Source organism: Hemitrygon akajei, chromosome 14, assembly GCF_048418815.1.
Source record: "Hemitrygon akajei chromosome 14, sHemAka1.3, whole genome shotgun sequence".
In the NCBI taxonomy this organism is placed as follows: Eukaryota; Metazoa; Chordata; class Chondrichthyes; order Myliobatiformes; family Dasyatidae; genus Hemitrygon; species Hemitrygon akajei.
Window position 1 is genome coordinate 6,902,184 of NC_133137.1, and position 14,037 is coordinate 6,916,220.

The 14,037-nt window shown below is 40.5% G+C and overlaps 1 protein-coding gene across 3 annotated transcripts in view; it reads right to left on the reverse strand.

Moving 5' to 3' along the window:
* Positions 1-14,037, reverse strand: part of c14h12orf43 (chromosome 14 C12orf43 homolog) — a 41,848-nt gene that overhangs the window by 21,821 nt on the left and 5,990 nt on the right. For all 3 annotated transcript variants that reach the window (XM_073065433.1, XM_073065432.1, XM_073065431.1), the window contains 3 exons: positions 8,408-8,459; positions 7,074-7,172; positions 3,412-3,476 (listed from right to left, as the gene is read on the reverse strand). In XM_073065433.1, the coding sequence (XP_072921534.1) occupies positions 3,412-3,476; positions 7,074-7,172; positions 8,408-8,459 (216 nt within the window). The remainder of the gene's footprint in view (positions 1-3,411; positions 3,477-7,073; positions 7,173-8,407; positions 8,460-14,037) is intronic.

Genomic DNA, 14,037 nt, shown 5'->3' on the forward strand with positions numbered 1-14,037 from the left:
TTTACTTCATCTTGAATGCCAAGCAACTGAACCTTCTCGACCAATGTCCCATGTAGGACCTTGTCAAACGCCTTGTTAAAGTCCATATAGACAACATCCACTGCCTCGCCTTCAACTTTCCTGGTAACTTCCTTGAAAAACCCCAAGACTGGTTAGACACAACCTACCACAAACAAAGCCATGCTGACTATCCTTAATCAGTCCATGTCTATCCAATTACTCATATCCAGTCCCTTAAAATACCTTCAAATGTCAGGCTCACCTGCCTTTACTTTCCTGGCTTATTTTTAAGAGCATTTCTTAAACAGCAGAATAACATTAGCCATCCTCCAATCTTCCGGTACATCAGCTATCACAAAGGATGATTTAAATATCTTTGCTAGGGCCCCTTCAATTTCTGCACTTGCTTCCCACTGGGCCTGAGAGAACACCTCATCAGCGCTGGGGATTTGTCCACCTTAATTTGCTTCAAAACAGCAAACAGCTCCTCCTCTGTATTCTGAATGGGGTCCATGAAGTCAACGCTGCTTTGTATAGACTGAGCCTGCCTTCCAAGTAAACACAGATACAAAAAAAAAATCACCCCATCTCTTTTGGCTCCACACATGGATTACCATTCTGATCTTCCAGAGGGCCAATTTTATCCTTCGCAATTCTTTTGTTCGTAACATCTTTGTAGAATCCCTTAGGATGTTCCTTCACCTTGTCTGCTAGGGCAACTTAGTGCCTTCTTTTAGCCCTCCTGATTTCCTTAATTGTTCCCTTGCATTTCATATACTCCATACGTATTTCGTTTGTTCCAAACTGCCTATACCTACTACACACCTTTTTTCTTAAACAGGGTTCCACAAACCTATTATCTCTACCTTTTATTCTGACAGGTGTATACAAGCTTTCTACACTCAAAATTTCACTTTCGAAGGCTTCCCACTTACCAAGTACATCTTTGCCAGAAAACAGCCTGTCCTAATCCACACAGGATGGTATCCTTGGTAATACCATCTAAATTGGCCTTTCTGCAATTTAGAATCTCAACCCGTGGACCAGAACCATCTTTTTGCATGTTTACTTTGAAACTAATGGCATTTTGGTTACTAGATGCAAAGTGTCCCCTATACAAACTTCTGTCACCTGCCCCAATGGCAGATCAAGCATCTCACACTCTCTTGTAGTAGGGACTTCTACATACTGATTCAGGAAACTTTCCTGAATTTGGCAAACTCTATCCCATCGAGTCCTTTTACAGTATGGGAGTCCCAGTCATATGAGAAAAGTTAAACTCATCCAAGATGACAACCACATTTCTTGCAGCAGTTTGCTGTCTACAGATTTGTTCCTCCAAATCCCTCGGCTCATTGGGCGTTCTGTAATATAGCCCCATTAACATGGATATACGTTTCTTATTCCCTAGTTCCAGCCATAATGCCTCATTAGATGAGTTCGCCAGTTTGTCCTGACTGAGTACTGCAGTGACTTTTCCTCAACTAGTAACACCACTCTTCCTTTAATCCCTTCCACTCTGTTGCGCCCAAGTCAATGGAACCCGTTGAGCTGCCAGTTCTGCCCCTCCTCCAACCAAGACTCACTACTGACTACAATATCGTAATTCCATGTGTTGATCCAAGTCCTGGGCTCACCTGCCTTTCCCACACTACTTCTTGCATTGAAATATAATGCAGCTCAGAATATTAAAATCACACCATGAGCAACCTTTTGATTCCTGACTTTGTCCGAGGCCTTAACATCATCTGTCTCCACCATCTGTTCTGGCACTCCAGCTCCCGTCACCCTGCAAATCTAGTTTAACCCCCCTCCCCCATACAGCACTCGCAAACCTTCCTACTAGGATTAGTCCCCTTCCAGTTCAGGTGCAAACCGTCCCTTCTGTACAGGTTCCACCTTCCCTGAAAGAGCTCAAATGATCCAAAAATCTGACGCCCTCTCTCCAACACCTAGCCATGTGTTCAACTGTACTATCATCCCATTTCTGGCTTCACTAATGGGTAGTAATCCTGAGAATACAACACTGGAGGTCCTGACCTTTATTTTAGCACCTACCTCCCTGAACTGCCCATGCAGAGCTTCTTCACTCTTCCTACCCACGTCACTGGTACCTAAATGGACCGCGATCTCTGGCTGTTCACCCTCCCACTTAAGAATGTGAGGACTTGATCAGAGATGTCCTTGACCCTGACACCCAGGAGGCAACACACCATCTGGAAACCTCATTCTCATCCACAGAACCCCTTTTCTGCTGCTGTAAGTAACAAATCCTTTATCGCCACAGCTCACCTCTTCTCCCACTTCCCTTTTATGTTACAGTGTCAGACTCGGTGGCTGAGAACTGACCGCTGTACTTTCCTCTGCTAGGTCATAACACACCCACCCCTCACCACCCAAGACAGTAAATATAACAAATAAAATAATCCTAAAAGAATTGATCCAACCTTGAAAAGGATGCCCATTTATTCTACCTTCATTCTTTTCTAAAAATTCATTGCCGAGATACTGGCATTGCTTGCAAAATCAGCAGTCGTTCCTAAACCCTAATTGCCCTTGAGGAGGTGGTGGTGAGCCATCCCCTTGAACTGCTGGTTTAAAATTGAAGGTGCTTCTAAACTTAGACCTAGCAATAGACTTTCAAGTCAATGTGGTGTGCCACTTGGAAGAAAACCCAAACATGGTGGTGTACTGTCTTTATCTTTCTTGCTATCCCAGGTCACAGATTTGGCAGACACTGTCAAAGTAACCCAGTGAATAACTTTTTTTTTGTATATGGCATACACTGACGTCACTGTGTGCCATGGGTAGAAGGAATAAATGCTTCGCGTGGTTTATTGGGAGCCAACCAAGCAGATACCTGTATTGTGGATGCTGTTGATCTTCTCAAGTTGCTGGTGTTATATTTTTGCAAGCAAACAGAATATTCCATCAGGCTTCTGAATTGTAAATTGTGGAAAAAGGTCTCAAGATGTCAGGATGCATCATGTCCTGCAGATGTACATTCTCTGACCTATTCTTGTGGCTATGGCATTTCATTAGCAGAGCATTGATGGTGTGGGACCTGACAGTGGTAATGCCATTGAACATTAAGGCTCAGCAGTTGAGTTCACTTGCTGGAAGTGGTTATGGCTGATAATGACCACTTATCAACTCATCCTCGTCACACCTGGTCAAAGGGATGGAATTGTTGGACAAAATAAAAGTAGCTATCTGCTAAATTCTACCTGCACACAGATTTTTAAAAATATTTCTTCACACTGAAATACACTTCTAATAACATTTCCAGATTTAAAACTGATGTACAAGAAATGTGCATATTTAAGACAGGTTTATGATGGAATGAAAAGTTATATTAACAGAAGGCTTTTAGTCCAGAAAAACAAACTGATAATTGCAATGCTCAATTACCTTCATCATCACCAGTTTCTGCTTGCTGCTTAAGAAAGGGTCCAGAATTGTTGACAGTAATGATGCTGAAAAGTAGAAAAGACATTGAATAGAATTGAGTTGTACCTTGATATTGGTATGCAGAACTACCTTCCCTGATTTCACAGTGATAAACCAACCTACACTGGTACATGAAGATTTAAGTGAAAACTAGACTGCAAATAAGTAGACCATGAGTGATTTAGCAGCAGAATTATTGACAAATCTTATTTCTTTCAACCTTAAAAGAAAACTAATACATAGTTAGTAGACCAAGTTCTGCACATTCCTTGGGCTTTTAACCTGGCACATATGGTATCCTCACACAAAATGAATTGGAACAGTACCACTTATAAAGACATCTTAACTTTATTCCACAACCTAATCCCCAATTCCCAAATATTATTTTAATCAAGAAAAAGAATCTGGATTCTATACAAAACTAATTTGATTTGTATTCACTTTTGCTCCTAGTCCTTCTTAGCTAGAAGTAATACTTGATTTTAATAGAGTACATTTGACACAGCAAAATGTCCCAAGGCATTTCAGTGCACAATGAGACAAAAATTAACAGCCAGGAAAAAGAGTGCAAAAGATTCTCAGCAAGGTAATTCATTTATTTTATTATTTTTTAAAGTGTGCCTTAAGGGAGGAAAGACTGATGCAATGTGCTAGGGAGAAGATTACAGATATCAGATGATTGCCAATGAGACTTCATGCCTAGATATAGTCGACGACAATAATGTGAAAAGAGTTGAAATATTTACAGAACTTAGAGGAATGCAAAGTTCCCATTGGATCAAGGAGAAAGGGAAATTACAAAAACCTGGAAAGGAAATTGAGCATAACTAGAATTTTTCTATTTGCTTTGAAGACAATACGAAATAAAGTGCAAAATAAACTCTTGCTTGTTCTAAGAGATTGACACTATCAAACTCAACCTGGCCAAAGAGCGAAGTGGAGTGTTTATCACCAAGGACCCTACATCTGAGGGCCTGGTAGCACCCCAGAATGGTGCTGGGTCCATCTGAGATGAACTGCTATTAGCAAGCTGAACTATTGGGTGGGGGGGGGGGGGGAGAGAGAGGCTTTAGTCCATTCCCCTCAGTGGAGGCACAAGGAGCTGGATGCGGCAGCTTTTGAACAAAAGAGGATAACTACTCACCTATTGAGATGTTCCCATAACCAATGATCTCATTTTAAGGACTATTTATCTTGTTATTTCATGCTCTTGTAATATATTGCTATTTATTTACATTTGCACAACTTGTTGTCTTCTATGCTCTTGCTCTTTCCATTGATCCTGCTTACAGTTGCTATTCTATAGGATTGCTGAGTATGCCCAGAGGAAAAAGAATCTCAGGGTTGTACGTGGTAACATGTATGAACTGAACTTTGAAGAGGAGCTGGTCCTGGACCCTGGGGTACAACAGTAGGAGTGGGAACCCACCAGCAATTTGTTGCACTGCGAAGGTCAGTGGAGAATGTACCCATGGAGGAAAAGGTTAGGTTTGAGAGCTGGGTGGGATCTGTTATCAATCAATTCTGCCGTAGACCTCATTGCCGGGAGTGGGTCATAAAGAGTTAATGATGGTCTCTGCAGTCTCAGTGAGGGCACTGCTTCAGAGTAATGGAAGAATAATGGGTCCAGCAGTGAGTGAGGAATTGTTTAGGTTAATGGAACAAGACACAACCAAAGAAAGGATGTTGAATGGTGTAATGATAGGTGCACCTCCACAGAAAGGTAGAAAGTGGCAGTAAAAAAAAAAAACAACAGGATTTTCTCTTTTATTAACCTAGAGTCAATGTTATTGTATCCTATGATACAGCAACAAAAAGACTAGAAATTTAGAGCAAGAAGTTTTAAAGGGAATCCATGAGGCAAGTTCTTCACAGGGAGTGCTTTATATCTGGAAAATACTATCAGAGGAGATGAAGTTATATCGAGAGGCATTTAACTAGGCAAATCAAAGGATATGGTTCTAATGCAGGCAGATGCCATTAGTGCAAATGGGCATAAAGGTCAGCATGTATATAGTGGGCTACAGGTCCTGTTTCTGTGATTTATGACTCAACTTTAAAGTTACTTTAAAATAATGATTTCTGCTAATTTATGTTGCTACTGAAGTACCAATTTTCACCACTAGATGCTCAAGTGAGCTAGCAAATGTTTACAGCACAATTGCAATCAGATGTTGAGACTATGTTTTACAGGGTTTCTTCAATCATGCAACAGAGACCACGCTGATCATTTCCAAAACTGGGACACGAAAAGGACATTTCTGATTGGTTTCCGCTAATCTTCCAAAGAAAATCAGGTTAAGTATCATAACAGCAACCTCTCACTCAATGTCAGCAAGACCGAGGAACTGATTATAGTCTTCAGGAAAGGGAAACCAGAGGTCAATGAACCAGTTCTCATCGGAGGATCTGAGGCAGAAAGCTTTAGCAACTTTAAATTCCTCGGTGTTACTATTTCAGAGGATCTGTCCTGGACCCAGCACACAAGTGCAATTAGATAGATAGATAGATAGATAGATACTTTATTCATCCCCATGGGGAAATTCAACATTTTTTCCAATGTCCCATACACTTGTTTTAGCAAAACTAATTATGAAGAAAGCATGTCAGCACCCCTACTTCGTTAGGAGTTTGTAGAGATTTGGCATGACATCTAAATTTTGACAAACTTCTATAGATCTGTAGTGGAGAGTACATTGACTGGCTGCATCAAACCTTGTATGGAAACATCAATGCCTATGAATGGAAAATTTTACAAAAGTAGTGGATTTGGCCCAGTACGTCACAGGTAAAGCAGCCCCCCACCCCATCATTGAGCACATCTACATGAAATGCTGTCATAGGGAAGCAGCATCCATCAGAGATCCCCATCACCCGTCATGCTCTCTTCTCACTGTTACCATCAAGTAGAAGGTACAAGAGCATCAGGACGTGAACCATCAGGTTCAAGAACAGTTACTACCCCTCAACCATCGGGCTCTTGAATAAAAAAGGGGATAACTACACTCAACATCACTTGCCCCATCATCGAAATGTTCCCAGAACCTAGAGTCGCACTTTCAAGGACCATCTCATTACCTCATGTTCTCATTATTTATTTATATTTGAATTTTGTTGTCTTCTGCATTCTGGTTGACCTTTCATCAATCCTGTTAATAGTTACTATTCTAGATTTATTGAGTATGCCCACAAGAACAGCATTGAAACTCTAGTTGTTCACTGACACTATGCAGGCCTGGTCCTGTCATTCACCTATCTAACACTTGACTTGTGAAATAGACACTTATTCCAAACAATGTTTGGGAGAAGACTACCAGAAGGAGAGGAAAAGCCTCAAGGATGTGCTCAAACTTTTGTTAAAAATTGCAACAGACTCCTAGGAACCTCTGCATATAACTGCTCAAAATCAGAGATGCATCCTCTAGAACAGTATTGAGAACATTAAGGCCATACATTTAGAGCACATAGAAGAATATTTGATGTATTTTGCCAAACTTGTTTATAGATTTAAAATAAAGTGTTTTCACTCTAGACCACAGTAGACACTGGGAATGCAAAGATCAGACACACAGCAGCTACATACATTAAGAACTAGACGCAAAATTATTCATTTTGTTTCCTACCCATCTAGAAAGATGCCCAGCCTTTTAGCAACGTGATTTCTGAATTCTGGTGTTGTCTGCAGCTCATTTGCATTGTGCTGCTGGTTATCGAGACTTTGCCTATGGGGAGAACAAATTAAATGAACATTTTACCACAGGGAGAGGGAAAAAAAAAAAAATCAGTTTTTTCCTGAAGGACACTTGTAATTCTGAAGTCACAACAAGGTTCTGACTGCAAAACAAACAAAAACGCAATTCCAAATCTGTTATTAACAGTGCATTTGTCTACGTCCATTTTTTAACAATTAGTTTCACACAGAAAAGCCCAATTGCACACCATATAATTATGACATTTTAATAACCAGGTAATTTACACTAAACTTTGACCAAACAGCATTATCAGGCAAAAATCAACTCAGGACACTGGAGCAGATATTAGGAAAGGTGACAGTTATGTTAAGTGATAAAATCTGAAATCTCAGGAGAAGCTCCAGAACTCAAAGCATACATTGCTGAAACCACATCTTGAGTAAGTCTTTGTGGACCATGCAGTGACAGCTCTCCTTCAATGTTATTAGTTTTATAGATGCATTTCAAGAAATATTAAGTGATATAAACGGTGGGGCAGAGATAAGTTTCTACCAAAGGAGGTGCAAGGTGCTCCTTCCCTCTGCTAGACTACAAGTCACTCTTGGGCAAGGTGTAGCACCTACTTAACCCCCGATCAGCCACAGGAACAGGTAATGGATGGTCGTATGGCCAGCTGATGCATATCACAAGTTCTGGATATCCAACCACTGATGCCAGGCAGACAATCTATGACGAGTATTGTTAATGGCTGGAGTCACCTGTCTTGTAAGGACACTGCCCAGAAGGCAGCAATGTCAAGCCACTTCTGTAGAAAAATTTACCAAGAACAATCATGGTCAAGAACCATGATCGCCTCATCATATGACATGGCACATGATGATGATGATGATAATAATAATAATAAAGAAGAAGCAATGTAAAGTCTCTGTCCCTGATGCTGCCTTTGATACAGGAGAATTTCTCAGAGCAACCAGGAATCAAAAATAATTAATAGCCTTGCCATTGTTACCCAAATACCAGGAACGTTCATTAGAAAACCAAAAGGCTCCCATAAACCTAATATAGTTCTTTGGAAGTAACAAAGATTTCTCCTTGTCATGCAAACATTAAATAAATACAGCTCTTGAAATATTTTTTAATGTTTTGTTATCACAAAAATAAACATAACTCTTGCAGCGTCAAGATCAAAATTCCCACATATTCTGACTTTTGAATGGAAAATAACATTACCAAATATAGACAAAGCTTGTGCGTATATACTGTACCTGCGACTTGGTTTTGTTGATGCCGAAGTGCTCTTATCTTCACTGGTCTCCGCTAGTAAAGGAAAATATTAAGGACAACTATTATGATTTATGAATAAGAAGCTAATCCATTTTAAAGAATCCATAATGTTTTTGGGATCAAGACTAAATATTGAAGTGCAACTATTGACAGCGAAGTGATTGAAACTAAAATATCTCATGGTTTAAAAAGGGACTGAGGAGTTACCCAAACCTGAAGTCTGCAGATGGTACACAGATTAGGAGTGGTATTTAATGAAGTGGGCTGTCCAAGAATACAGTAGAACACTGATGAACTAAAATAACTAGGCAGAACACTGGCATAAAGAATTTAATTCAGATGGTTGTGAGATAATGTACTTTGGTCAGACATTTAGAATAAATAGCAGGACTTCAGGAGGTTTAATTTAGAGAGAATTCATGGGATGCAAGTTCACAGCTCCCTGAAAGTGGCAGCACAGGTGGACAGACATTTGGCATGTTTGCTTTTGTAGGCTGGAACACTGAAAATAAGGGCTGGGATGTCATGAAGCAGTTGTACAAAACACTGATTGGACTACATTTGAGCAATGTGTATAGTTGTGGTCACCATCGTACAGTATGTGCTAGCAACAGAGATTGCAGGGGGTATTCACTAGGATGCTGCCTGGAATGGAGAATAATAGTTTATAAGGAGAGATTGGATAGGCTGGGTGAATCTCACTAGAACATAGCAAGATGAGGAGAAACCTTAAGAAGTTTAAGTTTGTCAGAATCCTTTTCCCTAGAGCAGAGTACAGAACCAGAGGCCACAAGCTTTAGGGAGCGCGAAGTGCAGAATCAAATAACGCTGTGATGATTATACGCTCTAGTATCAATTGTTTGGTGACAATAAAGTAAAGTTTAAATTGAGAGGTGAGAACTTTAAGGAAGAATCAAGGGGTGTGTTTTTTCCACACAGAGCAATTATCCCAATGATGTTATTGCCATCCCAAATCTTCATCATCCTAAGCAGTCATCGGCCAGAGATTCCCAGGAGTCAGTGGAGATGTTGTATTTCTTCAGGGGAAGCTGTCAGCACATCCTTGAATCCTTACCTCCGCATCTGCCTGGTAATCTCTTTCCATAATAGAACGTGGAACTGAGTCCATTTAAAGAACCGGGCCTTGGGCATGTACTGGCCCACAGTAGTCCAGTGAGTGTAACTAAAGACATTCAGTATTGGGCTATTAGCCTGGAAGACAACAACTTTGCTTTACTTATCTCTCCCATGAATTAGAATGATTTTGTAGAAAAAGCAGGCAGGATTTTTTCCAGCATCAAGATAAATACTGTAGGAAATCCAGGTTTCAAGAGCACATAGAGGGCAGGTAGCATAGCTGACAAGTAGATCACAATTTTTGTGCCCAGGTCTGAAGAATCAGAATCAAGTTTAACATTTCTGGCATAGGTCGTGAAATTTGTCTTTGCAGCAACAGCACAATGTAATACATGATAATATAGAGAAATAAACATAGAATTTTGAGTGTTTTAGGTGACATACAAAATCTCTTCAAACTTCTAATGAAACAGATTTGCTGTCTTGCCTTCTTTATAGCTGCATTGGTATGTTGGGGCCAGGTTAGATCCTCAGAAATATTAACACCAAAGAACTTGAAATTGCTTACTCTCTCCACTTTTGATCTATCTATGAAAACTGGTGTGTGTTCCCTCATCTTACCCTTTCTAAAGTCCACAATCAGCTCTTTGGTCATGCTGATGTTGAGTGCAAGGTTGTTGCTGTGACACCATTCAACTAGTTGGTATATCTCACTCCTGTATGCCCTGTCGTCACCATCTGAGATTTTAATATTCATATATTCTTCAAACATATATGTCAAGCTGCTTGGCATTCAACAATCATGCCTTAAAAACTTGTCCACTAAGCTCCAGGACCTGGGCCACATTCTTTGGGACACTCCTCTGTTTTCATGGATGGTTGTGAAGAAAAAGCATTCCAGAATGTCTACTGTATACATTTCTCTGACATTAAATGTATCTTTGAAACAGTATCTGCCTTTGCAACTGGATCTTTGCCTTCCTTATTGGAATGGATAGGTAACAGTATCTCCTCCTCACTAACCATCATCACAGGGCTGGGTGCTTATTTTTATTTTTAAATAGCAATACACATGGAGTAGGACCTCCTGGCCCTTTGAGCAGCACTGCTCTTGCAAACTCCAACAAACCCAATTAGCCCTAACCTAATCATGGGACAATTTATAATGACCAATTGACATACCCAGTACTACCGGTATATGCCTTTGGACTGTGGGAGGACACCAGAGCACTGGGGGGAAAACCCACACATTCCACGGGGACATTAGCCGTGCGCCACTCTTCACACCCAGAACTATGGTTAAGTACAGCTCCAATACCATTTGCAAATTCAGAGAAGACATCACCATTGTTGGCCAAGTAATGGGTGGAGTTGAGTCTGCACAAAGAAGAGATATGACACCAGGTTGAGTTGTGCCACAACACTAAACCAATAAATAATTCATTGACCAGAAAAGTCAGGAGACTGTATGTCCAATTTTGGTGGTGGGTCTGTGGTAAAGTTAACAGCTTCAAATTTCTGGGCATTAACATCTTGGATGACTTGTCCTGGGTCCATCAGGTTTATTCAATCATAAAGGGCACCAACACTTCAGCTTCCTCAGAGCTTAAGGAAATTTGTCATTTAGCTAAACATACCATAGTGCATCTGAAAATGGTTATCAGTAAGCATCCTGACAGGCTGCATCTCGGCCTGGCAAAGCAATTACAGTGCAAGAGAATAGTGGATACAGCCCGGTCCATCCCAGGCACAGCTCTTCTCTATTGACAGGATGTGCTGTCTCAAGAAGGTATCATTTACTGCCAAGGATCCCCAGGATCCAAGCTATGCTTTCTCATTGCTACCATCCGGCAGGAGGTACAGAAGTCCAAAACTCACATTTGATCAAGTTCAAGACAACTACTTTCCTACAGATCAAGTTTGCAAACCTGATCCTACCCCAGCAACAGAACACTAAGGACTACCTCTTGCATTATCATAAAGTTGCTTCAGAATGTACAAAACAAACCAGTGTTTTACTTCACTGCTTTATATAATTTTATGTTTTGTTGTCAAAAGTCTACATGCCTGCGGTGCTGCTCTGAAAAGTTTTTCATTGCACGAGTACCACACCATGCCTGTTCATATGACAATAAATTCAATTTGACTTGAATCAACAAAGGCTGTTTTGGTGCATTAAAGTTGGATTTCATTAATGTTTGCCTTTTCCAACAGCACCTCCCAAGATATGGAAACTGGACATTTCTATGACCCTTTTACTGAAGAGCAATGTGATGCAGCAGAACAAGGTGACAGAGTACCTCGCCCATCTGAATGATGAATGCATGGTTCATCCTCTCCCATACTTCTGTAAAAGTGTCTGCTATAAAGTGCAGTTCAGCTTTAAATCTGCAAACACAAGCATCAATTGCATACTGCCACTTGGCAGTAAAGGTTTGGACAACCTTAGGTACAGTTTATACAAGATGAAGAACTGCCCATCAGTTCTGAAGAACAAATCTGGCACTGTGGAAAATTTGTTGAAGGTGAGATGTAACATTGCAAGAAGAGTGAAAAAATATTGGTGCAGTAAAACAACTTCATTTGACACCAAATTCACAGAGAATGGTTATATTAGTTGGTTAATAGATAGATAGATACTTTATTCATCCCCATGGGGAAATTCAACATTTTTTCCAATGTCCCATACACTTATTGTAGCAAAACTAATTACATACAATACTTAACTCAGTAAAAATATGATATGCATCTAAAATCACCTGTTGTCATGGAGCAAGCACAAGATAAAGACAATTCTATGAACAGGCAAACTTGAAGGATAATCAATAGCCCCACCAACTGATGGAATCAAAGACATTGGCACTGACAACCATGTATTTATAGTGGTTAGTTCTGCAGCCTACATTCTACTATTGGATTGTTTTTTGATGAAAATGACATGCCATCAGCCTCTTGATGGAAAGTACCCACAATGGTTCAGAGGGCAGCTCTTTGGTAATTATGTGGAGGTGACTGAGGCAGAGCCCCACTATGAGTTTCCCCGTGATAGGCAAGAGGGAGATTCTGCACTCATTACCACGATCAAACTTGTTCCCTTTCTTGAAGATGGTGATTGCTGCAACATCTCTGACCTCCCTCACGTATCCATCTTCCCAGACATAGGGATTTATGCTTTTAATATTAATGCTTTCTCTAAACACTATCTTCTCAATTCCATTAATTATTTCCAATCACAAGAGATAGCAGAATTAGGCCATTCAGCAGACGTCTGCTCTTCATTCCCTTATGGCAAATTTATTATCTTTCAACCCCATTCTCCCGTTTTCTCTCTGTAACTTTTGACAACCTTACTAATCAAGAAGTTAACAACCTCCAATTTAAATATACCCAATGACTTTGCCTCCACAGCCACAAGTGGTATTGAATTCCACAGATTCACTAACCTTTGGCTAAAGAAGTTCCTCATCTGTTCTAAAGGGATGTCTTTTTATTCTAAGGCTGCGTCCTCTAGTCCTAGACCTCCCTCCACCACTATAGGAAACACCCAGTGTACGTTCACTGTATACAGTCAGCCCTCCTTATCCGCGGGTTCCGCATGCAGAGATTCAACCAACCGCGGATCGGGAAAACCCAGAAGTTCTCTCTCCAGCACTTGTTTGAGCATTGCTCGCCTCGCGTACAAACTTCTTTTCCTTGTCATTATTCCCTAAACAATATAGTATAACAACTATTTACACAGCATTTACATTGTATTAAATATTATAGGTAATCTAGAGATGATTTAAAGTATACGGGAGGATGTGCATAGATTATGTGCAAATACTAAGCCATTTTATATAAGAACCTTGAGCATCCACGTTTTTTGGTATCCGCGGGGAGTCCCAGAACCGATCCCCCATGGATAAGGAGGGCCAACTGTATAACTTTTCAATATTCTACAGGTTTCAATAAGATCCTTCATCATTCTTCTAAACTCCAGTGAGTACAGCCCTGAGCCATCAAATGCTCCTCATATGTTAACCCTTTCATTCCCAGGATCATTCTCATGAACCTTTTTCTGGCCCCTCTCCAATGCCAGTACATCTTTTCTTAGACAAGGGGCACAAAACTGCTCACAATACTCCAAATGTGATCTGACCAATGCCTAATAAAGCTTCAGCATTACATCATTCCTTTTGTATTCTAGTCTGCTTGAAATTAATGCTAACATTGAGTTGGTAGCAAGGAAGGCAAACACAGTCTGCAAGTTAACCTTTAAGGAATCCTGCACTAGGACTTCAAAGTCCCTTCACACCTGATTCTTTGCTCATTCCCCCAATCTGTCCAAGTTCTTCTGCAGACTCCCTGCTTCCTCAACATTGTCTGCCCTTCTGCAAACTTGGCCACAAAACCAATTTAATCATCCAAATCATTGGCTTATAGCATGAAAATAAGCAGTCCCAACAATGACCCCTTCAGAACACTAGTCACAGACAGCCAAACAGAAACGACCCCCTTTATTCTGACTCTTTGCCTTCTGCTAGCCAATCTTTCC